At 44.2% G+C, this 26648-nt stretch overlaps 1 protein-coding gene across 4 annotated transcripts; it reads left to right on the top strand.

The window, feature by feature from the left end:
- The first annotated feature begins 374 nt into the window (after positions 1-374).
- Positions 375-26496, top strand: LOC133160264 (FERM, ARHGEF and pleckstrin domain-containing protein 1). 4 transcript variants are annotated; one of them, XM_061287960.1, is made up of 27 exons: positions 377-613; positions 2224-2430; positions 14328-14432; positions 14541-14583; positions 14682-14760; positions 14911-15008; positions 15087-15201; positions 15950-16097; positions 16159-16254; positions 16330-16493; positions 16595-16663; positions 16737-16812; positions 17102-17294; positions 19812-19999; positions 20076-20165; positions 21308-21441; positions 22144-22225; positions 22300-22537; positions 22673-22803; positions 23073-23141; positions 23261-23350; positions 23608-23690; positions 23769-23881; positions 24097-24263; positions 25341-25448; positions 25519-25670; positions 25919-26496. In XM_061287960.1, exons 2-27 carry the CDS (start codon positions 2251-2253, stop codon positions 25998-26000), a joined length of 3093 nt encoding a protein of 1030 aa, XP_061143944.1. In that variant the 5' UTR covers positions 377-613; positions 2224-2250; the 3' UTR covers positions 26001-26496. The 4 variants fall into 4 exon arrangements, with proteins under 4 accessions (XP_061143947.1, XP_061143944.1, XP_061143946.1 ...); XM_061287962.1 differs by lacking the exon at positions 377-613 and adding an exon at positions 2559-2674 and having other exon boundaries at positions 2309-2430; XM_061287961.1 differs by lacking the exons at positions 377-613; positions 2224-2430 and adding an exon at positions 12615-12770.
- Positions 26497-26648: the final 152 nt, after the last annotated feature.

A 26648-nucleotide genomic window follows, 5' to 3' on the forward strand; every position in this document is an offset into this window, starting at 1 on the left:
AAATTTAATGGGGGTTTTCCCCCCCACAGTCATATGCAGTCTTTTCAGTCGACTGAGTTTAGCAAAGGAATGAGGAAGCATTGTGTTTTTTTCATGGACACGAAGGCATTTTTATTCTCAATTAGTTACACAATTTATTTATATGTTTCGTCAATGGTGGGAAAATATTGGAAAATATTTATTTTGTTCTCATTCTTTGCCTCATAAAAAACAGGCATTTGAGCAAGGCAGCGTTTTTTTTTTTTTAAGAGATAATCGGATTTTGGCGTTTTTAAAATGTTTCCATGTTTGCCTCTAGATGGCGGTGTTGCTCCTCCAGAGTGTCTCCTCTCCTCCGCTGCGCCGCCTTCCTTTGCACCCAACGCCAACCGGAGAGAATCGGCCGCTCGGCTCGCTGTAATCTCGTCTGCAACTGCCGGCTCACTCATTCACTCTGCCGCCCGCCATGGCGACCGCAGAAAGTCTCTTCTCCGGTCCGAGCAGCACCTAAGTCACCTGGACCGCGTAACCGTATTTCCCCTGGCCCGCCGCGGGACGCCCATGTAATCCACTCAGCGGTGGAATCCAAAGGTGTGGAATTTAAAAAAAGACGCATTTCCAAGGGGGAAACCGGGTAAGATTCCGTGCTCGCCAAGTCCCGTGTGCTCTTGAAGGAAGTGATCCAACTTGTTTGAGGAGATTAGGGTTAAGCCTTACGTGGTTGTTCCTGTCATCCTGTATCTTTCCTGGGAGACAGTTGAGGAAAATCTAATCAAAATTAACAAACCTTTGCCTTTTGATTGCACCTTTAGTGGGTTTGCGCAAAAGGCTGCGGCCGAGTCGGGTTTTTTTTTTTTTTTTTGACGCCGTATCATGCGCGTTTCCACCCGCAATCTCTTTTGCACTGTCTAACCAGGTGAGTACTGTAGTTGTTGCACATGATGCATGCAAACATGCTTTGCACCAGTCTGCTCCATTAACCTACATTACAAAACCGGACCAGAGCATTCCTCCATTCAATCCCACTGTATCCCTGCAGAGGCTTTAAATCACATCTCCGCCTGCTGTATAGATATCCTGCTTAGCTGATGCATTTCCAATTGGCAAAAAAAAAAAAAAAAAATCCCATTGGGAATTTGTCACGCTCCAACCACACCCCGGTGTGTGAAGGATGGTGTTGTGGGTCCGGCTTGAGCACAGCTGGTTGTTTCGGTGCCGAAGGGCCCTCTAGCCATCCAGCTGTCACTAAAGCATTCCAGCTGTGCCGTGTTGACCCTCACTGAGGAACCCTTGTGTGTTGCCCCTGCACACAGTGGAACCACTGTTTCAGCCCAGGAGAGACTAAGCCAGATGCTTTTTTTTTTTTACAGCTTTATGTTACACATTAGTGGGGAATTTCAAACCAGCTTGTTCAAAGGCAGGGTCATTTTCATGGAAAAAAACATGTGTGGGGGGGGGGGGGGGCGTCTTTGGTTTATGAGACCGAGCAACAAGGTGCTGGTGTACAGTGACAAACTGTTCAGGTCTCTGCATATAGTGACCTTTACAGAGGAAGTCATTGGTCTTGACCCATGACCAGGTGATTCATTTTGTGGCATGGGAGGGTGTGTGTGTATGTGTCACACTTCATCAGCCCGTTTGGCAAGAGTCGTGCACCTCTGCGGCGGTTGAGCGACTGCCCACGCTCGTGGGCGCAAACCCCGGATGCGCTACCCGGCGAGATCTTGGATGACATCAGATTGATTGGAATGTGCACTCGAGAGAAACAAGCAAGGCAGCTTGGCTCCAGGGATGATGGGGGCTCGTGGGTGTCGTTTTTAAAAACATAACAGGGTTGTCCACAACTATTACTGCTAAACTATGATTTTGATCTAAAATTGAAATATGCTCATGGGAATGTGTGTCTCTTTGATTCACTGTATTTACTGCATCCCCCTTGACACCAAATATATTTTTGTATCTTCATGCGTCAGCCCTCTCAAATCAATATTGTTTTAATGACTCACATCTGTTGGCACGGCCGCTTGGTAATTTCAATGTCAAATCAAATTACAGCGGTCTGATTTGCGCCTTGAAATCGGGAACATGCTTAACATTTCTTTCCACTAATCGCTCGTCCCACAGGCGACCATTAGCAGTCAGTGTGAATCCAGCGCTTGTCATTACTGTGTTAATGTGAGCAAAAGGGGGCGGGGCTAAGATGCTTCTACGTCACTCCTGATGTCGTCATTGATGTCTACGCAGGGTGGGCAGCGAGGAACGCAGGGCGACATGGCAGATCCCGACCCGGAGCCAGTGACATCGAGAGCAGGGCACCGTCTCGGGGCCCCGGAGACTCTTGGGATCAGTACACTGGACCCGGCGCACAGACCCCCGGCCATGCCCGCCGGAAGGCACGTCACCATCCGGGTCCATATGTTGGATGATACAGAGGAGCTCTTTGATGTCTCGGTGAGTTGCCAACATATTTTCTTTTTTTTTTTAATTGCCCTGAAGAATCTGGCAACAGGTTGTCATGGCAACTGCAGGATGGTTTCAATTCAGTAATGAAAGTGGAGGGATCTTATTTCATCCATTAGATTGTCTCAATCAGCTTTTGCTGAGTCACTCCTACGTATTGAAACGACGCATCTCTTTGGCATGCACATGGACTCGCTGACGCACTCTTGTGGAATATCACATTGATGTTGATTAGGTATGGATTGACAATTGCATAAGTAAACATAAAAGAGCGGCTTTGCCGAAAATAGATACTTCCACATTCCGATGAATGAAGATGCTGATTGACTAGTTAATGCTGTCCATACACAAGATTTGCATTTTGATTATGATTCCTGCATACTCAATTTACACTCCAGAATGGAATTTCACGCAAAAAATGTTTTTGCCGACTGGGGACATTTTGTTGCTAGTGACAGAGATGAAACGTTTTGAACTTTCACCTGGAACTGGAGGACAGCTTGTTACTGTTCTCATTATGGAAAAATATCACACAGGAGTTGAAAGAATAATAAGAGGATGGTGATGTGTGAAATGTTTTACATAATTAATAAGCTTGAAATGGTAATAAGACACTCAGGGCTAAAAATAGCCCTAATCAAATTGTACATTAAGATGGCTAACAAAGCTCTTGTCTGCTCATGTTTTTGTTCCCCAAACATTGTACGATTTTAATTCACCTCCAGAACTGTCATGTCTGTCTGTTGACCTTGAATATATTTTTGTCGCTACAGAAGCTTTATTCAGACAATTTAACCAACATTATGTCCTAAAAATATTATTCAGCCCTCTCGTTTTTCCTGGAGGCGACTAAACACATTCTCCTAACTTTCCTGCTGACTTCCTCAAATTTTATTCATATTTTCCTTGAAAGTCTGATTAAAAAACTTTTTTTTCCTCCTAAAGGCCATTTTGGGGAGTTTTCTGACATAAGGAATAAATATTCTTCTCGAGTGTCCGATGGCCCCCAGGAGGCACACAAAACAGACTTTTAAAAAGCGCTGCCCGACAACATACTTTGTTAATTATTAATGGAATTTTTAAATCGAGGGATCAAGAACTGACAGCTCTGCTTACATGACTTGGTATAAGCGCTGACCCTTTTCTGCTGTAAACAATACCAAAAAAGTCTGTAGACCCCCCGTCATCCCCCCAAATAGTTTAAAGAGGCAGGTTTCCAGCCGAGTGGGCAGAGTATCAAGTGGCTGCGAAACAAAAGGGGCCATCTTGTCATGTTGGGGGTCACATACCATAGCGTAGCCTACTTAGCCTGCTGACTGGCAACATACGTATGTAGATGGTAATGACGTTTGGCCACACGGACGTGAATAACAGTAGCGCAGAAGAACCTATTCACTCAGGCCACCATGAGAAGAAAGGTTCACAAAGAAGGCTAGCGCAATTCCGACGGATGCTCTGAAGGTGTAAATGTGTTTAGATTTCGTCCGATTGTGATTCTTGTCGGTTCTTCAAAGGAAATGGGCTATTTCTAAACAAGCCTCTCGGACTCATCGGCGTTTGCTCGAGGTGTTTTTTAAAGTTGCCCGTGAGAGTGATAAAATGGGGGATGGGATGCTGAAATGCCTTCTTGGGGAAATGTTGAGACCTCAGATGCTGTTGACGTCACAGAAAGATAGAAAATGGATTATTCTCTTCGTATTTACACAACTCTTGTAGTCTCTATTTAACCGCAATGATCCAATGTGCCCCTGACCTTTGCTTTACACATTACAGCCTGCTTTTGGTGTGTAAAGTTAAGCAACCCTTCATCTCTTGGCATTTCCGTGTACGGTGCCGATTGATTTCCTGCTATCCCGCTCTTATTATTGCTCAGCGTGTCACAATTATCTGAAACATTGGGTTGTCTGTGTACTCTGCCAGGTACATGTCGCTAATCTCACCATCTTTTCATTTTCAATGTTTGTATACTGTTGATGTTATCAGAGGATAATCTGTCATTATAGCCTATAATACTCTAATCTGTCTATAGAGGCTTGGGGGGGAAAAAAACTGAAGATATTATTGCCCTGTGGAGAGGTTAATAAATATCCTGTATGTGGTGTGAAGTGTATGCTAGCAACTGTTAGCATCTTCTAAATTTGCTTTTCATCACCGGTCTACTAATCATTCTGCCGTCTAATTCTGGAAGAGATCCACCAAATTTCCATCAGCCGCACGGAACTGAGCAAAGACCACCCAGGCCAGCAGAAAACTATAAAGAAAAAAGGGCCCATATGGATTTCAGTAGGACTCTCAAGAGCGCTACTGAGATCTATTTCACTTCCATAACCTGTGCACTATCTATTTTATTTCTTTTATTAGCATTACTAAACTCATACACTTCATACACTTTACGACACTTTACCACTACATTTTTATCTTCTTCTTTTTGTAAATATTCATAGCTTATATTTTTAGTTTTACTACAATTGTTGTTATTTTTCCATATTTTTCTTTTTATATTGTATTCTATTTTTTTGTGCCGGAGGTCTACGGTCCAGAAGTCTCTTTTTTGCACCTTTTCCCCCTACTTGTACCTTCCTGTAAATCGGGCTGTTGTTACATGCAGTTTCTCACACGTGAGATTAATAAAGTTCCTCTTATCTTATCTTATCTTATCTTATCTTATCAAGCCACCATACTGTCAGCGGGGCCCAATTACGGCGGTTGTAGCCTTGCCCTTATTAGCGGTTTGAATAGCGACGAGGACTTGACTACATCATGAAGGGCTTCTTTCAACTCGCTCCTCAGGATGCTTGTCCCTTGACTGACTGAGCTGAGTGGCTGTCGGCCAACTGCCGAGCAGAGCTTCAAAAGTCCCACTCGTAGGGAAAATTGACGCCGGTAATTGTCTATAAATGCCACAAGATTGGGGGAAAGCATTTTTTTGGATAAGGCTGATTAAATTAAGATCCCCCCCCCCCTCGGTGTTATTTTTATGGTTGGCATGTTGACTTGCAGGAGTGGCAGAGATTTTTTTTTGGGGGGGTGGAGTGTTTATTTATTTTTTTAAATCCCTTTAAACCTGGTCGCCATAGTGGGGATGCAGTCTGCTTCTTCTCGCTTACATTGCTCAAGGCGTAGAAGTGGCACAGTGAGTTAGTCACAGTGGACTTGATTAGGGAGGTTTCTTTTTTGGGGGGTGGCTGTGAGACGATTTGATTGGCTGCTGCAGTTTTTGAGGTGCAGCCATTAATCCAACTCCCTTTTGTACCACATTATAGTTTTCAAAACCCATTAGCGGTTCTTCCCCATTCACGAGTCATGCGCTGTTAATGGTAATTTTTTTTTTCCAGTCCCTGAATGTGAATGCTTGTTTTCAGGTTGATTGAGTCAGACTGCAGCGATGAATAAAACGACAAGGCTGCTGGAGGTGGTGATAAACTTGCTTCCAACCAACCGAGTGGGCTTGTCTTTAATGAGGAATGCAAATGAAGAAAGGATGGAAGTGTGTCGATTAAAATGGCCTCCTTAAATTATACCTCCCATGTCAAGCAACAAAATGATTGCAGCCCCGTAAGGGAGACATCAAGAGAATCTCGATACAACAATAACCTTGGGTTTTGCGTCGATCTATTCAGTGAAAATCTTTTATTATTGCTTCACACTTTGGGGAGTCTTCAAATAGATGTTTCTTGCTTCTGTTCTTTTCCCAGCAGGATAGCTTCTGGCTGCTTTTAAAGCTGTTTTTTTTTTTTTTTTTTTAAAGAAACGCAGCCATGGCTATGAGTCCCTCAGTGAAGATGCAATATATCACAATTAAATGCAAGCTGAATCTTTGAAAGGTTACGGGGAATCAGGCGGCTTGTGTGGGGGTTGCCACGGTGACAGCAGAGGTGGGTGAATAGCGTCTTCCACCGATATGCAAGTCGTAGTGGGGGGATCCACGCAGAGCCTCACAATATGTTAGCTTGGGGATACTCTGCCACACAACAATTACGGATGACATATTCCGTCACAATTGGCCTCCGGTGTCACTTTTGTTGAAGGCGCTGCTGTCATGGCTGTGTCGCCAAGTGCTATCGTATTCTCCTAAATCTGCATCTTGTCCTGTATAATGTTTTACAATGGCAGATGTTTATAGATAATGACTCTCGATGAAATACTGATATTAATTGAAAGTTTTCAGTAGCATTTTTAAGTACATTAAAAAAAAGTCAAATATTTTCCAAAATGATTTAAAGAGCACCCAGGCGCTAATGAAAGATTATGTTTATTTTGAATACCGTGCAGCGTGCGTACGCTTTTGGGGTTTGGTGGCCTGCTGAGTATTATAAATCTCTCATGTTGTTTCTATGGTAACCATGCACGGATGTACCTTTTGTGGCACATCTATTTGACTTTATGAGCTTATGTTTACCGGGAAACCCTATGATCTCCATTGTGACAGATGCACCAAAGTGGATGCCATGACATTTCCAAGCTCATTCATGCATTATTCCACTTAACTTTGTTCCTCTTCAAGGAATCTCTCTGATCTGTTCATTAAGGTCCTCAACTGCGGCGCCGTCTGCCATTAGACTCGGTAGTAGCGGGGTCGTATTTGCCGGGTGCGGCTAGCGCCTCCCGGCTACCTGTGATCTAAAATAAAGGGTAAAAGCCTTCGGGGATTGGGTGTGAGCCACGCCACGGCCCCCTTTAATAAGTTATGAATTTCTCATTGAGATTCAGGTCGATAATTAACACGTCTGAACCGAGCCCGGCAAGATTATTCTGATCTGTTCGTGCATTTACGTCCGTGTTGACCTTTCGACCATTTACTGAACCAGAAAAAAAATCTTATTAAGGTGGGTGAAAGATGTTTTAATTAATTTCCAGGAAAATATTTGGAACACCTTCTGGGAGTGATTTTAGTGTGTGACCAAAACATGCTCGGTGTTCCGGCTGATCCACAAACGGCAACAGCACATGATCACCGGTTGCCATAGCAATGACACGACTTGCACTTTTCCTTATTACGGGCCAGTGGACCCGTCCGTTAAAGCTATTTTTATTTTTTTTACGTCAACAAGTATTATGATACGTTGTTTCTCCTCGCAGCAATCAAAACCAAAAATGCTGTCAGTCAGCAGTAATCCCCAAATGTCTTTTATTGATATATTTCAGGAATTTCTTCACCCCCCACCCCCCTTCCTGTTCTCCTGAGCTCAGGCTGTAATTGAATCCAGGGCTCTCTTGAGAAAACCGAGGCGAGAAGGTGGATGAAGATTTCAAGACGAGGAAAGGCGTCCAATTTTTTTTTTCTTGAGTGTGACGAATCAAGACAACCAGTAGCCCCAGCTATGGTATTAAAACAGGAAATGTTGCGGAGTGAATTTCCAGCTCCTCTCTACCTTTCTTTCCTTTTTTTGAGGGGGTCAATAAAACCTCTGACATTCTTTAAGCTGCTCTCATCCAACCATTGAAGCGTTTTCTGACATGAGGAAGTCTGAAAAGAATGAAAGCGCGGTCATTCGTGGGCATCCAGGCAATAGATCTTATTGGATTTGTCCCTGGGGACGACCATCTTGTCTGTCACTCTTAGTCAAGAAGTCAAGCTGCTTGATTCATTTACACATGAGCTGTTCACTAATTAACAGCTTCACCAAAACTTGCCATTTTCTGGACATTATTTTTGGTAAAAGTGTGTCGTTCTGCTGTGTGTGGTTTGTGGGGGAAAGATTTTTATAAGTCATTTGACTTTACTGCAGTTAGTGTGGTCTTGACTGTAGAAGCAATGTCACATGCTGTGGATTAGTTCAACCGCACTCAAATGACAAGAACAAGATTGGTGATTATCGTGGACAATTTAACGTGGACCATGCGCCTGCAATCAAGACCACATTGTTGTTGTTTTTTTGCATACAAGTTGGAAACTTTCTGGAGAATTTGTGCAACGGTGAACAATTTCTTAACGTCAAGACGTGGAGCTGCAAGCATGCGTTACCAAGGAAACCGGCTCTAAAAGCGGTCCGGCTAAAACCCCTTTGCGTCCGATGCAAAGCACTTCATGAGGCACTCGGAACCCCCCCCCCCCCGGCTTCATGTATTGTTGATACGTCGTTGAATTAGTCAGTAGGATCGCTTCTTGGCCAAGCAACGCGTCCAGTGCGTGCTCTCGTTCCTAGTCGGCTTAACCTCTCAGCCAGTGATTTTGGATGTGCCTGAGAATACTCCAAATAGGATGCAGTCTTAACATCTTTTCTACTTTATCCTCCAAAATCCACACATGCGGTCAGAGTAATTGCATCATTATGTCACGCAGGGACACAAATTGCACCCAACGCCCAAGAATAATACAAGAGGCATTAGGTAAACGCATTTCCCGTTCGTTCCCGCTCATTTATCAGGACGCTTGTGTGCACGATTCTCTCAACGTCGCCATGGTTACGGCCTAGTCTGGCTGTTTGACTGAAGAAATGTTGTAGGTCGTCACCGGGATCTAAATCCTTCCAGGAAGCGGCAGGCTGCATGGAGCGACAGCTGCCGGCCTTCATTTTGCTTCCCCCGTGTTGGTGCATAAATCTCATCCCGTCACTTGGGCTCAACCCATATTTTCATCAATGTAAAGTTTTTTGGGGTTTTTTTTGCTAACAAGTGCTCCACGAGGTTATTCTCATTCCCAGTCTACACCTAGCCAACACTGTTGCTAGGCAACAAGATAAAACTGCTCATTGTTTCATCTTCAGATTGCCAATCTCAAACAATTTATTTTTATTTTTTTGCATTTCCATTGTCAAATATGAACAGGTTCCGTTGCCTTTCGTTCCGCTCTTCCGCAATCAAGTTCAACGCATCACCTCGCCAACATCGTTACGGTAACAGAGTGTGCATCACAGGGCAGAGAGTTTCTGGATTTGCCACTCCGCGAGGCTAAGTCGTTTTAAGGCTAATCTCGAGGAGGCCGATTGATTGGCCTCTCCTGGAGCGCAGCATGTGCCGCTGTCAGTATTTATTACTGGTGGAGATTAAGGTTAAAAGCGGGAAGGAACATGTTGCGGGTCAAGCGGCAACAGACCATCCATTCGTGGAGACAATCTGGACGTGGCCACTAAAACATCTAATGGTGTCTCGAAAATATTCTTTTAATATTTGAAGGTCAGACAGGTTTTGAGGAGAAATCCTTTTGGTTGAAACTTTCACGGCCCCCTTTGTCTCAACCTTGAGGGACTTGGCGCTCCTTTCCACTCCATTAATCTCATGATTAGCCCGCTGATTGCCGTTGCTCTCGCTCTTCTATTCTTCATCTTCAATCCAAACTTCAGCTTCTGTTATGGTTCTCATCAAATCTATTTTTGTTCCAGAAGAATTTTGAATCAAAGAAACGTTCATGTCGGCATGGATATATTCCATTAATTGACTAAGGAGGAAATTAAATGATTCTTTTGTGTTATTTTGAAATATATTTAAATGGTTAACACATTTTATTCCCTTCTCCAGTCTGCCTTTATTTACACTCCCGAAATGTGTAGTGGAGCATCCACCGTGTGAGTGATGTTAATCCCTTTGCTGCGGCGACCAAGCAGCAAGGGGGGGTCCAGAATTTGCCGCATTCGGAAAAGGATTCAGGCAGATGAAAGAGAAAGGCCAATCGTTTTGGTCATTCCGGCCGCCTTAAAACATCCTTCTGCCTTCTAACGAGTTAGGCACCGTTAACCTCGACTGTAAAAACATTTAGTGGCGTCTCGCATGGGTGCACGTTTCGGATAATACCACAACTTTTATTTTTTATTTTTCCCGACGAGCTCGCCTTTCCTTTCCGCGAGAGCAGTCAGTCCGTAAATATGCACGCCCACCACTGTTGGAGCTCCCTGATCTACGATGCTCTCGCCAATAGCGGGGAGGTTCCTTCACCAAGCTCTGGACCATTATTCAAGCTTAACAGATATTATGGGATGCTCACTTTGTCATTATTTCTCAAGCAAAATCATTATCAGTGTGAAGCTAACAAAAAGCTTCTGCTGGTGGATCTCCATTGAATGCCCGGGATGTCATTTTCACGGTTGTCTTCTCCGAACCTTAAGGCGGGTTTTTTGTGACGAGATGATTCTTGACAGCTGTGGCAGCCACCCTTCCTCTTAATATTTTTCCCGTGCAGCCCGGGTCGAGGTTTTCCGAGCAACGTCCTCATTTGGATGCTCTCCCATTGGCCCGCTTTTGCTTTCCTGAATGTGGAGAGCAAACAGATGTGCCACAGCGCATCGGTACGTGCCGAGAGGGAGGGCGCGACTATCAGCAGGTTTGCACCCTCCATTCTCTCCCTGTCAGCTTGCGGCTTGTAGCCGAGCCACCCCGGGAACCTCAGTCGCGCATGACCTGAATCACAATAAGCTCTCGCTCCCGCTGACCTCTCTGTCCTACCCCTCCCTCACAGCGCCAGCGAGTATCCATCCATTCATTCCGTCCATACCAAGACACCGCCGTGCAGAGATACGGAAATAACCGAGCTAGCGCTGAACCCAAGGGAAATGCGGCCAGGAAGTTCCTATAGCATTCACATATGTTTTCCATAAAAACACTACAGTGAGGGAATGAATCTTCCCGCTACTGGAAGCACTTCTGTAAGCCAAGAGTGCAAACATGGCGAAAGTTCAATCGGATCCAGATTGCTGGGGGGGACGCCGCGTCTCCCCCGAAGGCAAGCCGAGTTCTTCCTCCTGCTACGTTGCCGCTAAAGCACATGGCTGCCTTTTAAATCACTGTCATCCTTGACCTTCGACCTCTTCTACCACTGCCGCTTGGTCATTCCGGAACCGAGCCAGAGCGGTTTTTAAATCCCAGCTAATCGTGTGTCCAACAATGGCTAAGCAGCTGGCACAAATGACATCATTTACTCCTCTAGTGCCCCGCGTGACAAGCTTCTCTTTGTTCCCCCGGAAGCCGACAGACATTGGCAGTGTGTTTATACATCCTTGTAGTATTGGGGGTTGCGGGTAAGCCCTGCCAAGGCCGGTGCAGGATGGGTGAACTGGACCATACCAACATCTCCTAAAGGGGGAAAGCAGCAGGACGGTATATGTTGACCTTTCATGGCTATTTGCCCAAAGGAGCTACCTCAAGGTGGGGGTGATGTTTTTTTTTTTTCCCCTTGTTTGCACTGCAGTGTCAGCCCAAGTGGACGCTTGTGTGCAGTGCAGACGTCGCTGTCATCTTTGTTTAGGGTTCCTCCGTCAACGGGGGAGGGGAGAGGGGGCACGCGGAGGTCAGTGTAGTGGTGCGAGCATGATTTCAAGCAGCGACACACGCGTAAACACAAACAGCGGCGTGGTGTTGGAACCCGACGAGGAACCCGTCGGACCAATATGGACGGGTCAAAAGCTGCAGTGGTTGCGCTGCGGCTCCAAAGTACAACAGCTGCATTTAATCAGCCCCCCCCAAATCTAATCGGCCCGCAGCCTCACGCATCCCCGGCTCGGATGCTGCTTTATTTTTTAGTGACGGGAGATTTACAAGGCAGGATATGAAAGTGCTTCAGTCAGACGTTTATGGTTTTCACCTCTTGTTCTTTTGTGTTACGATATTAAAATTTAAGTTGGACAAAATGAAAGTGGAACGGCAATGACGACTCTCAGGGCATCTGCCTCCTGGTTTTTTTTTGGTGGTTTGGGTTTTTGGATGTTATTGAGGGCCAACTTTTAGTGGCCTTGACTGACTGTGCGGATGAATTTGAAATTTGATTGGTTCAAGAAACAGTCCCCTTGCTAATATAGTTTAAGTTCGCCTACGCTAGTGATTCTGAAGGCCCTGGGCACATTCGATCGATTGACATGGCAGCACATAAAGGCTTAAATCTGATTACACAAAAAGAGAATCCACGCAGAGAAAATGCTACAAAATGAAAAGAATACATTGTTGGGAATAAATACAAATAATTTCACGTTTTCGAATTTAGGTTGTAAATGTCATTTAGTCCTCCTTGCTGACAATCAGTCACCTAAATTAAATCCTACCACAGATCGTGCCAAACAAGCCCGGTTGGTTGCAGGAAAATAAAAAAACGTCACAAGTGCTGACAAGAGCCAAAGTGCGGCACACCTGCACGTAGACACTTTCTGGCATCCTGACAATGAGTGATGGTAACTGGTTGGCCCAGTGATGCAAGCCCGTGTAGTCAACCGCTGCTTCGACATCTGCGAGTCACGGCGTCAAATGTTTTTGCGTTCCACTTTCCCAAGCTTTTACTCTGACATTTTTTCTCCACAATTTCCTTTCAGCAGTCTGCCAGGAAGCACAGTCCATTTGTGCCAGGAGACTGTTTAGGCTATACGCTGCTCCTTCCAGACCTTATCATGGTATGGTAGCAGCTGGTTGGGGTGAGCTTGTTCCCATTCACAATTGCATACAAAATAAGAAGCGCAGCCAAGTTCCATTTTGTCTGTTTTCCATGCACCATATGTTTGTACGCCGTATTATCGGCAGGGTGTGGAGTGGTTTGTGTAGGGAAGCTGTTTGAGGAAGATTATAGATGTGGGTGTGGAAGTGTAGTTTTCTACACTAAGCTGATGGAGCTTGAGTTTTAATTGATGGGGTATTAAAAGAAACACAACATGACACCCTCACCGACATTGTGGTTAAGCTGTGACTTGTTTTTCTATCTTGGCAAATGTCTGTCTTATGGTGTAAAATTAGAGGAGACTCTACTTCCTGGAAACATTCCCTCACTCAAAAGTAGATCATTATGAGTCGGGGAGACCTTCACTGGCGCTGTGATGCAGCGTGCTCGTGCAAACCAGTCACGAGTTAGCGGCAAGCCAAAACGTTCCTGTCGGGTCCCATGAGTGTTTACCTCGGTGTCAGTACAGTTTAGTTTTGCTTTGTTTGTGTGCCAACGCAGTCGAAGCAACCAAACAGAAAGTTTGTAATAAAACGGCAGGTGACTTGTGTCGCAATAAGCAGGTAAGTTGGCTTTGTGTATGTACGGGGTGGAGTTCACGGAGGAGTTTAGACTTGTTCTCTGCTTGGTGTCATTAACCTCCAGGGGGTTTGACTTGTCCCCAATGTGGACTTCTCCTTTGTTTCCGGTTGTTCCGTTTTTATTGTTGGTTTACAACAGGGCAGTTAAAGTTTACGTGGTTGTTATTAACCGTGTTGGGCAATCTACTAGGAAGGTGTAGTTAGCTATGATAAAAGTGTATTTTGCTTTAAATTCGCCTCAACTACACAGAAGGATGTTTTTTTTATGAGCCCCTTTAAACTCTTTTGTGATTCAAGGCTACTATTTGAAATAACAACTCAAAGCTACTAACCAGATAAAAAATAGCCAGCTAAGATACAGTAAAATAAAATATGTAGCTTTACAAATATCAAAGTTACTACAGTGTCTACCAGAATAAAATAGCTAGCTAAACTACAGTAAAAAAAATAAAAATAAAGAAAAAAAAAGTAACTCTACAAACATCAAAGTTACTGTATTTTCTGCACTATAAGGCGCACCGGATTATAAAGCGCACCTTCAATGAATGGCCCATTTTAAAACTTTGTCCATATATAAGGCGCACCGGATTATAAGGCGCACCTTCAATGAATGGCCCATTTTAAAACTTTGTCCATATATAAGATATATACATTTGGCCCGCGGGCCAGACTTTGAACATGCCTGCTGTAGTGGCTCAATATTGGTCCATATATAAGGCGCACCGGATTACAAAGCGCACTGTCTGCTTTTGAGAAAATTGGAGGTTCTTAGGTGCGCCTTATAGTGCGAAAAATACGGTACTACAAGTGGTGGAGTCTTTTCAAAACAATCGTTCACCTGGAAGATACAGAAAGAGAAAATGTGGCATCTGTGAACGCCATCATGCTAGCGCTACCATATGTGGTCACAAAATAATGACTAACACAGTTTTTTTTTTCCTCTGCTTTGTCCACAGGTTAAAGCTTCAGGCAAGGTGTTATTCGACCTGGTGTGTACCCACATGAATCTTATTGAGGGCGATTACTTCGGCCTAGAGTTTCAGAGCCATCAAAAGATGACGGTAAGCGGGAAGGACAAATAAAGTGAAGGGGCTAATGGGAAGGTCTTATCAAGCTAGCAATTGTCTCTCTGTAAGACCAATTACACGGTGATGTTATCTTCTTCATAGGTGTGGTTGGATCCTATCAAGCCAATTATCAAGCAGCTGAGACGTGAGTCTTGACTTTTCTTCCTCTTCGGGTTTCGGTAAGATGCGAATCTAACAAGGTTCTGGCGATTTCTATTTTAATACCTCATATGTTCCTAACAGGACCGAAGCACACGACGTTGAGGTTTGCTGTGAAATATTTCCCTCCGGACCATGCCCAGCTGCTGGAGGAGCTGACTCGGTGGGTTTGGTTCCACATTATTAATTCGCTCTTCGTCTCATTAAGTTAGCTCGACTTTGAAATGGGTCTATTTGAAGAAATGGGAGCTGGATGTAAAGTGAAACCTCAGAGTAGGTATCAGCTGATGGCCTAATAAATATTCTTCTCCAGGTACCTGTTTGCACTCCAAATTAAACGGGATCTTTCCAATGGTTGTCTGACGTGCAATGACACCAGTGCTGCGTTGATGGTCTCCCACATTTTGCAGTGTGAGTGCTGAAGGCTCATTTTCTGTGATGTCGGAGTGATTTATTATTATTGAATGATTACTCTTCAAAACTTTTCAGCTGAGATTGGCGACTTTGAGGAGAGCCAGTGCCGGTCACACCTCCTCAATAATAAGTACATCCCCGATCAGATGCCATTGATTGACAAGATTATGGAGTTCCACTCCATGAATATGTAAGCATGATGTCCTTTTTGTTTTTAAGATCCCAGTGGCTAAACTCAGATAAATTCACCCGAGATTTCTCTTTGCTTTTGATCGTATCAGTTAAACATTCAAAGTTTTGTATTACACAGAATGGCTGACTCAGCAATAGTGTACAGATTTATTCCCATCAGATTTAGTGAGGCGTTTTATAGCTAGCGACCACACGTGGATTTGAATTTGTCTACCATTCAGTGAAAATGTGTGCTCACGCACCAAATAATTCACAGCTGCTGACAGCCCGCTTCAGATTTTTAGGGTCGGTTCTGGGTTTGCCGTGTGAAGTCAAGGGTCCTTTTTTCCACAAGGTTTGAATTTAAGCCAAGAGCGACTCCTCAAACTGATGGGCTGGCTGCGGGTGAATGGCTACGCCTCGACAGGAGCTCCTTTTTTAATGTACTCCTTTTTTTTTCCCTCCCCGGGGGGGCCTAGTTGATAACGAAATCCGCCGTTATCGTAGCGGCGGTGCCACGTGAAGATAAGCTGCTCATTAATCACAGAATGCAGGCGGAAAGCAGGCTTTGGAAAAGTTGCCTATTTTTTTTCCCGACAACTTTGCGATATTGGACATAAACACAGTTGACCTTCACGCCCTCAGACTATTGTACTTATCAGTGATGGATGGCAAGCTGAAATTTAATTAGATTTGCGTTGTGTATAAGTACTGCATAGAACCAAACCACACTAACGTTTATTCCATTTGGATTTTTGCGCTGTCAGTGGCCAGACCCCGGCCGAATCCGACTTCCAATTGCTGGAAGTGGCACGACGTCTGGAGATGTACGGGATTCGTCTCCAGCCAGCTAAAGACCGCGAGGGCTCGCGTTTAAGCCTCGCCGTTGCCCACACGGGCGTCCTGGTCTTTCAGGTGAGCTCCTCTAGATTCGGCCATCTTTTCGATCCCACTTGACTTGTATTTGTCTCCGCAGGGACACACGAAGATTAACTCTTTCAACTGGTCTAAAGTACGTAAACTGAGCTTCAAGAGGAAACGTTTCCTCATCAAGCTCAGGGCTGATGGCAATGTAAGTTTATTTTCTGGGAAAAAAAATGCATAGAAAGATGACTGGCACTTATTTATTTATGTGTGTGTTCACCAGAATTCATATCAAGACACGTTGGAGTTTCTCATGGCCAGCAGGGACTGTTGTAAAGTCTTCTGGAAGAGCTGTGTGGAATACCACGCCTTCTTCCGGCTCTTTGAGGAACCCAAACCCAAGCCCAAACCCGTGCTGTTCACACGAGGCTCCTCTTTCAGATTCAGGTAACAAAAGCTCGTTTTTTTTCTCACAAAACGGCGTCACGCAGAGTGATTTTTACTCACCTCTGATTGGCCTCCCTCGCTGCCTTGGCTTGTCTCTGCAGCGGCCGCACACAGAAGCAGGTGATTGACTTTGTGAGGGAGTCCGAGTTTAAAAAGCTTCCGTTCGAAAGGTAAAAAGCATAATTCATCCGGGTGAGAGCTTTGCTTTTCCCGCTGACCTTATGACGATATCCTGTCTGCTAGGAAACACAGTCGAGTCCAGCACAACAGCCGCCTGTCGCCTTTGCCTTCTCCACGCAACCAAAAAGTGCCAAAAGAAGTGAGTTCACCTATCTGCTAGCTTTATGGTAACATATAATGCAAAACACCATAGACAGGCTAGTAGAAGTCATCTCATCTAGCAAAGTCTGCTAGCTTCATGCTAACATATAATGCAAAACACCATAGACAGGCTAGTAGAAGTCATATTAGTTTGGTTATTGTAAAAATCCCTGTAAAATAGTCACTCGAGAATTTGTAAGGCTGCGAATGATCTAGCAAACCAGATGTTGCGGAGGTTCGCTGGACAAGCTTTCAGCATCAATAAGTGGATTAACGCTCCCTTCCAGAGTGGTGCTCTTGGGGACCAAGTTGACGCTCCTTCGCAGCACCAGTGGAAGGAGTCAGCGCTGGTGAGTTCACAAGAAACACCCGAAGCTCCAGGGAGCCCGGCTCACCAGAACCAGGAAGACAGATCGCCGTCCGTGAAGGAGGAGACGAGAGGCTCCATTCGGCCGGCTCACCTCGAACATCTGGCAACAGGTTCAGCTTCTCGGGCTGCTAAAGGCGGCTACCTTTCTACCTGCTCTGAGAACGATAGGGACTATAATAGAGGCGACGAACCCGTCGGTTGGACTCAGCGCTATCGGGGCCGGGTTTCGTTTCAGCCAGACTCTAGAAGTATTAATGGCCCTGTCCAGGTCCACCAGGAGGAATTTCAGGGTAGTATGCATTTCAGGGAGAGCTCTCGCTCTTCTAAACCGTCTAAAGTTGGGATTCCTGAGATGGATGTTCCTGCCATGCGTAGCCAACATAGCACAGATAAACACAGCAGCAGCCCGGTTGTCCCCAACAGTCCCGTTATGGGCACCTTTTGCCCATCTGGATCCTTCAATCATGCCGAGCAAAACGGCTATGTGAGCATCGAGGCTACCACAAAGCGCTCTCATCGTTCTCGGAAGCACCACAAAACCAAGTCCCGCGCCAACGCGAATCCCGAGACATCTCGGGAGTCGCAACCTGTCCTGTGTCATGCTGAGCAAATGGCTGCTCTTGAGCGCCGCATGCTGGCCAACGGTCTCTCGGCCCCAGGCAAGTCCAAACCCGGCCTAGGATGTAAACGCCAGGCTGGAGTCACACATGTCGGGGCAGTTCAGATTAGCGGAGGCTGTAACACTACCGCCTCGGAGTCCAGTGAGTCCGAGGCGGAACACAACAAGGAGGGCGGCAACAGCCATCCCGTGTTTGGGAATCTGCCCGAGGTCAATTCGCCCATACCGAGAAACAAGTTTTCATTCGGTAGTCTCCAGCTGGACGAGGAGGCGGACGAAGACACGGGTCACACCTTCAGTGATGATGACACCTTTCAGATCATCAATGGCTAGTTCAAAACAACTGCCCCAAACTTTATTGAGTTGTCGTATTTTAGTATTGAGATCATAATAACGATGTCTCAAAATACTGAACTTAAACTGTTCCCAGAAAATTGCAAGTGCCCTCTTAAGATTTAACGAGTACTTTTGTGCTCCAAACAAAATGCCTTATGACTTTAAATAGGGAAGCAAAAACACTGTGTGACGTCATTTTTTTTTTTTTAGTTTGATAGCATGTGACTGTGCAATATTAAGTAGAATCTTCCATGTTTGAGTTTGTTAGGAAAGAAAACTAGCATTATAGTCACTGGACACTTTATTAGGTACACCAGTCCAGTCCAATAGCATTTATGCATTCATAGAGAAAGTATACCAAAGTTGTTTCTAAAGTCACCTCAATGGATGACTCATTTTTGTATTCAGCTCTTGTTTGGGAGCACATTAGATCATGCAAATGTACCTAAATTTATACCTGAGGTGAATATCCAGTGAGATACCAGTGGTGGCCTGAAGAAGTAGTTTAATTCCCCCGCCTGAGTATTCAGGAAAGTAGCTTCATTGTACACAATGCACTTTGTTTCCATCTTTGGTTAACCTTTTTGCTTCTGTCTGCATGCTGACTTGTCTCCTGTTTTTCTTTTTTGTTCACTTTTTTCCTGCATTTGTCTGTTTGCATGATGCTGTTGTATATCTTTAGTTTTTTTTTTTTCCGCCCACACACTCAAGCTCTAACCGCAAGCAAGCTAGCAGGTTTCCTTCCATTCCTGCAGTGATGCAGCTAATGTTTTATTTTGGAATTCTTTGTAAATGTGTAATTTACTCATTTGTTATTAGATCGTTGCGGTGTCAGTTTTTTTTTTTTTTTTTCTTTTCCATGTACACTTTTCATCCTTTGTTCTGGCACGAGAACATCCTTTTTCCTCTTTGCTCGTACTGTAATTTGAGCAACTGGCAATTTCTAACACGTTTTGTTAATGTCAATAAGCTTTTAAGTTATTAAAAATGTCTTAGAGGCTTGAAGATCATTGCATGAAATCACCTGTCACTCCCTCCTAACTTTCACTCTTCTTGTTTATATGCTGCTTGTCTTGCATGACTCTCTCGTTTTTATGAAAGTCAATAAAAATGGCTTTTATGAAGTCAGATGACAAAATTGTCTTTTTGACATCTCCTTTCATCCTCCCTGTTGTTTTGTAGTAGCGATTCCTCTCCAGAATAACTGCAGGGCGTCACTAATACTTAGTCGCTCTAATCTTCTGTAGCTTTCTTGTGGTTTGTGGTTTCCACTTAGTCCCCCCCCCCCCCCCCCCTGCACTGTTTACAGTCAACCCCCAATTTGTGCTCGCTGTTGTGCTATTCCAATTATATATTATCCGAGTTGCTACCTAATTTTTGATCCAGCTGTAGATTGTCCGGGTGTACCTAATGTTGTGTCCCTTGAGTTTACTGTTTCTGGAGTATGTTTTTGTTGCACAAAGCTTGCCAGTGCTATCTGGACTACAAAGTGAGTCACTGCTGAGATTTCACTTCTATATTTTTAGCCAGGGCAAGCTCCCTCAAATAGTCAATAATTGTCTCTTGCTCTTTTTCCCATGAGCCATATCGAGTTGCATTTAATTAAGCAAATGAACATAAGGCAGCAAATCATTTCTCCATTGCTGAGTTTTCACTCTTCTTTGTCTAATAGGAGCGCTGACTAACAGTCCCTACCTGTCCACGTCTTCCGGACACTCGCACGGTCTGCTAAATGGCCAAATGGCTCTGGAGGTGGGAAGTCACAGTCCCGACGTCCAGCAACCTTCTCCACTCACCAGCCCCCTCCTCAACGACGCCTGCAGCATTCGCACCGATGATGAAGACGAGGTGCGCCGAAAGGTTTGTGCTTTCTGTAGAATAAAATGAATCTTTTTGGCTTTTCGTTAAACATCTTTTTTGTTTGATGCCTCGGCAGAGGTTCCCCACAGACCGGGCCTACTTCATCGCCAAGGAGCTGCTGACCACAGAGCGGACGTATGTCAAAGACCTTGAGGTGGTGACCGTGGTAAGATAACTCCGGGGGCGTGTCACTGTATTTTTTTTTGTCCGTCCTCCAAGGAGAGAACACATCGATTTTAAGCGTTAGAGCACCCGCCGGGACATTGAGGCTGGCAGTGACACAGGCAGATTTTGATAGATTACATTTTTGTACCCATTCACCACACTACACACTCGGAAGTATCTAAATGCTTAAGGCCACTGATGCATCACTGTTTCTGTTTGAAGAGATTTATTCAAGCTGTGCTGGCCTATCTCTGAATTTATGTAGATTACACACATCAGTTCAAGCATGACAAACACTGATTTAGTCGGAGCTCTCAGGAAATTCAGTAGAAGTACTCACAGTGGTTACAACTTTAGATAAATCTGCAGGACATCTAAGGACATCCAATCCAAATGTTTATTTGTTATTGCTGCTGCAGTTTGCAGTGTTGTCAATACATTCATCCATCTTCCATTTCTATTCCGTATAACCCAGAGTCAAGCGTTAGCAGCATTTTGGTAGATGAACAATTCTTTCAAAAAGAGGCTTCAATTTGTTTATTGCCACTTCCCATTAAAGTTTACAGTAAATCTTTACACTAAAAAAGACCCTTACATGTAATGTGTGTTTAAAATAACCAAATAAAGTCCATTAGCTTAATGCTAACACCGTAGGCTAACAGATAGCATTAGTGGCGTGGTGTTAAACACAAACGGTAGAGCCACGCATAAACGAATATGTAATATAACGATACTAACAGGCACTTGGAAATCGTATTATGTGCTTTCCGCAATCATGGCAACACAGTCAAAGTAATTTAGCATTCATCCTCTTATTTAAAGTGTGTAGGTGTTCCTAATGATGTGGCCTGTGCATATTTTCAAGGGTTCCTCAACATGTGTAATTCTCTTTTCCCTGATGCTTTTATCACCTTGCTGTCTTCAGCAAAGTCTCCCATATCTCATAAATATTTGGGTTGGCTTATGTCCCATCTTTTTTTCTGCGCGCCATCTCTCTAAATCTCTCCAGTCCAACGAAGGTGATGTCATCTGAACTGTTGGCGCACCTCACCTCAAAACACTCAAGTGCTTTATTCTTTTTAATGCCATTTCTCAATACAAGCGCCATAAAACGGTTCTAAATGTTTGTCGTGTTTTTTTCAGTCTTTCCAGAACGCCATAGGACAGGAAGAGGACACGCCGGACTCCCTCAAGAAGGCCGTTTTCGCCACGCTTGAGCCGCTTCACAAATTTCACACGGGTTTTCTCAAGGAGGTGGAGCAGAGGCTGGCTTTGTGGTGAGACTCACTTTACACTCTGACAGTAAAAAAATAAAAAATAAAACCAAACACATGCAATTATGCTTTTGGTTGAATCATTGCTGTCTTGACAGCGGGATCTGCTATCTCCATGGTAACAGTCACGCTGCATGAGGGAGACATTTCCTCGCTGTCGGGTTTCGGCTGTCTGATCTCTTTTAATGATGTTGTGCTTTCCCCAAAACACATGATACTGACTCATGGCCATGTGTTAAATCAGCCTAGCTGCCAGAATGCCAGTTTTTTTTTTTTTTTTTCTCACATTGGTTTATTCTCCTGTAAATTTAAACTCCAAATGACATCTTAAATGATTCTGCTGACAAGACGCACACGCTACTTAACTTGTGCTCGATATGGCATGAGGTTACTGGACACCTTGACTCTTAATTCAACATTAACAGATAAAAATAGAAGAAAGTCAAATGTTTTAAACGACACTAATGCCGGACAATTTTGTTTTTATACTTATAATACAGACATGTACCGGTGATGTCAAATTGGACTAAAAATACAGAAATATATGGCCTTTTAAAGCTTATGCTCAATGGCGACATCTTGTGGCTAATTTGGGTCTTTAAAACTCCAAGGATTTTTTTTTTTACCTCGACTTTTTGGGAATTTACTCTCAAAAGATTCTGCTGTTATTGACTCATTCAAAGTGTGTATTTTTCTCTCTTCTAGGGAAGGTCGATCCAATGCTCACATTAAAGGAGACTACCAGCGCATTGGCGATGTCATGCTGAAGAATTTACAAGGCTTGAAGGTTTAATGAAGTCAACTTGATCTTCTCCCTATAAATGCCTGGAGCCTCATTAACACACAACTCCCCATCCACAGCCACTGACAGCCAACCTGCATAAGCAGAGCGATCTCCTCATGGAGCTGGAGAAGGTGTGCAGGGTGTCACGCAGGTTAGAAGGCCTCTGCCGGGACTTTGAGTTGCAGAAGGTGTGCTACGTGCCGCTCAACGTCTTCATCCTGCGCCCTCTGCACCGCCTCGTGCACTACAAGCACATCCTGGAGCGTCTGTGTAAACATTACCCGGCGACACATGTGGACTTCAGGGACTGCAGAGGTAAGCAGGCGAGACAAGTTTGTTCATTTCAGTGCTTTTTGCTATGTAGATATTTTTCTGGACTTTGTAAACAAATATTCTACTGTTATATAGAATGTAAGATTGATTGTAATTTATTTGTGGGTTGGTGTGCAGCTGCTCTGGCAGATGTGTCTGAAGTGGTGGAGCAGCTCCAGGGCAGCATTGTGAAAATGGAGAACTTCCAGAAACTCTTGGAGCTAAAGAAGGATCTGATTGGCGTGGACAATCTTGTTGTTCCTGGTCGGGTAAGGCTGACTTCATATGTACTAACTGATATGATATGATATGATATGATATGATATGATATGATATGATATGATATGATATGATATATTATATAATATATTATATTATATTATATTATATTATATTATATTATATTATATTATATTATATTATATTATATTATATATTTATTATTTATTTATTTATTCATTTATTTACAATAATTTTATTTTATTTCTTTGTTTAATTAAAGTTGTCTTTAATTGTTTTTTTTTTTTGTTTTTTTTAGGAGTTCATCAGGTTTGGCTGCCTGAGCAAGTTGTCTGGAAAAGGCCTACAGCAACGAATGTTTTTCTTGGTAACATCTCACTTTTTCTTATTAGGACAAAGTTCCTCGCTAGATTCGATTTGCTAAATAGTTTGTCATCAACGAATATACTTTTCATTACTTTGTACTTTTGTGCTTCTTGCTTACAGTTCAACGACGTCATTTTGTACAGCAGTCGAGGGATGACTGCAACCAATCAGTTCAAAATTCACGGACAGCTCCCGCTCCAGGGCATGACAGTGAGTCCCTTGTAGTTAGACCGAGAACGCTTCAGGAGAACGTCACCGCTCTGTCATCAGCAGATAAGCAGAGTGTCTTTGTTCAACAAACAAAAACACACGTCAAAACCAAACGCACTTGTGCTTTTGGGATAACCAGATCACGTTTAATCCTCCCGCGTGCAATCTCTTTTTTTGCCGTCTATTTCCGTCCCAGCTGTCCTACTTAGCGCCAGCCACCCTCTTATATGTGTGTGTGTGTGTGTGGTTCCTTCTAGATCAGAGAGAGTGAAGATGAGTGGGGTGTTCCTCACGCCTTCACTCTGGTCAGCCAGCGGCAGTCTGTGGTGGTGGCAGCCAGGTGAGATCAAAAGTGGCCGATAACATTCCTCCATCTTTTTTTTTTCCACACGAGTATTTTGTGCATTCCTCCCCACAGTTCTTTGTCAGAGATGGGGAAATGGATGGAGGACATTGAGATGGCGGTAGAAATGGCAAAAAACAACAACGGGCCTTCATCTGACCTGATGAGCTGCACGCTGACTGACAGCAGTAAGTTAAGACTCAGATCGAATTTTTTTTTTTTTTTTTTTGTCAGACTAATATTTGCATTTTGCGGGCAGACAGAGCTTTCTTCAATCAAAGTGATGACCGCGGAAAAAAAAAAAAAGTCATTTGTTGCTAACCAGACATTGTCTCCTCAAGCTTCCTTCTGTCCCAATCGTCCCGTCACATGTCTCGCAGTAACATCCTGCCGACTTTCCCAGAATGCCCAGAGGAGTCGACAGCGGTGGAGGGAGAGTCCGAAGACGACACTACCACATCGCACAGCTCCCCGGAGAGGGCGGCCCCTCTCCGTGGTAACACCATGGTGCACGTGTGCTGGCACAGGAACACCAGCGTGGCCATGGTGGATTTTAGCTTAGCCGTGGAGGTACCGGACAAAACGTCGAGCTCCGAGCTAAACCCCCCCCCACCACCACCACCACCACCACCTCACTCGCCTCCGCCTTGCTTACTGTTTCTGTGTTTGATATCTGCTGGAGTCACGTGGGGATTTTGCAGTGGGAACAGTATCCTCACGCACCAGTCAGACTGTAAAGTTAGTTTTTCTGCTGAGAAGAAACTTTTAAAAAAAAAAAGGCTACTTTTTGACAGGATGTCAGTTTACTCACACCTGCAAATCTTTTATTATTAATAACACTGCTGTTAAAAATATTTTTTATTATTTATCATGAAGTGGTTGGTCCCAACCGACTATGTTGAATTATTTATGAAGCGCCTATTATTTTGCAATTGTTGATGGGTTTCTGGTGAGGACGTTGTTCACTCTGCGTGTAATCCCCGTCGATGTTGACAAATGTGGCCTTTCTTTAATTTTCCCCTTTCTCTCCAGCCCCCCACTGCGCAAACTCTGATGGTCTTTCACTAAATCACTCATGTTTTGGGAGTGAGCTCTTCCTCTGTGGCCCCGCCCCCTTTGTAACAAACGTCCTCTTCGCAGCCTTGCCTGGATGTCGCTGACCTTTGTGCTATTGACCCTTGCACCTGCATGCCGATGCTTCACCTACTCAGTCTGTGTTTCTGTCCTCCCTCCCTATCTGTCGTTTCTCTTCCTCATGCGTCTGTGCGTTCCCCCCCCCTTCCACACACTAGAGGGCGCTAGTCCAGTCAGTGAGAATAAGGCGGCCCCGCGCAGTGGCCAGGGAGCGGTGCCTCTGTGCGTTATCTGCTGGTACCGAATACAGAGCCTCTCCTTTAGTGAAGCCCGCAGGAGTCTAGAGGTAAAAGAGCCAGGCAGACAGCACAGGCTTCATTGGGTTGCTCCGTCATAATATTAGGCACACCTGCATAGCCCAATGCAATGATGCCCAACTTTTTGGAACCATATTTGGCTTTTGGGATCTTGATGGCTTGTGCTGGTATGCCTAATAATTCTACGTTCTCATTTAATGGAAACAATAGACAGATTAAAAAAAAAAATAGTATTGACATTTGTTGTGTTTTCTAGAACCAGCTATCAGGAAACCTACTACGGAAGTTCAAGAACAGCAATGGCTGGCAGAAGCTATGGGTGGTCTTCACCAACTTCAGCTTGTTTTTCTACAAGTCCCACCAGGTGATGATCTCACTCCCTCTGTAGTACAAATGCTTTTCTCCTGTTCATGCCGTGTTTCTCCTCATTTCAGGATGACTATCCACTAGCCAGCCTTCCCCTTCTGGGTTACTCAGTCACCATCCCCGCCGAGTCAGAGAACATCCACAAGGACTACGTCTTTAAATTGCATTTCAAGTCCCACGTCTACTACTTCCGGTCGGAGAGCGAGTACACCTTTGAAAGGTAAGCCTAGCGTGTAATTTACATGTACCGTAATTTTCGGACTATAAGTCGCACCGGAGTATAAGTCGCACCAGCCATTAAATGCCCCAAAAAGTGAAAAAAAAACATATATATGTATACAAGTCGCTCCTGAGTATAAGTAACCCCCCCCCCCCCCACCCAAACTATGAAAAAAAACGCGACTTATTGTCCGAAAATTACGGTACCTGAATGCATCGGGTGGCTCACATTGTGTTGACTGACCTCAGGTGGATGGAGGTGATCCGCAGCGCAACATCTCCCTCCAGTCGGGCTCGGGTGCAGAACAACAAGGAGCTCCACGCTCATTGAGTTTGGACTCCATTCAGTCTTCACAGACGTGGGACATCTGTCCGACCGTCCATGTGCCCTTGCACATGCTGGTGCTTTTTTACTGTTCTAATGGTGGCATGTCCGCTGGTTTCGACTGCATCAGAGACTGCATTTCTTCTTCTGGCGTTTTTACAGCTTGACTCTTCAACCTTTTTACAGGATGTCATTTTATACTGTTTTTGTAATAATCGTATCCACTTGTATTTTTCATTTTAATTTGTTTCCCCAGTTTGAGAAGAAAAACGTCTGTATACTCTTCAATGGCTTTTTTTTTTTGCAGGAACTTTCACTTGTGGTGCCAAACATTTATCACACTCATTGACATTCTAAATATTTTTTTTTTTACTTCTGAAGAATGTTACCGATGGTACGCCATAAATTTCAAGCCAATGTAAAACAGGCCACCCTTTAAAACTCAATGCTGTACACCTGGTCTGGTTTCTTTCATAATAAACATGTATGATTACACTGTAAATGGTTTTGTTGTCATTTGAAAAATGTATAACCTGCTTCCCTACTGTTAAGATCAAAATAGAAACCTTAAATTCCAATGTTTTTTGCTTCTCAGTTTACCATGAGGTCTACCACCTGCAACTATTTACCCTTTTTTATGTCTTCAAATGACAG

This window comes from Syngnathus typhle, linkage group LG9, assembly GCF_033458585.1.
Source record: "Syngnathus typhle isolate RoL2023-S1 ecotype Sweden linkage group LG9, RoL_Styp_1.0, whole genome shotgun sequence".
NCBI lineage: Eukaryota > Metazoa > Chordata > Actinopteri > Syngnathiformes > Syngnathidae > Syngnathus > Syngnathus typhle.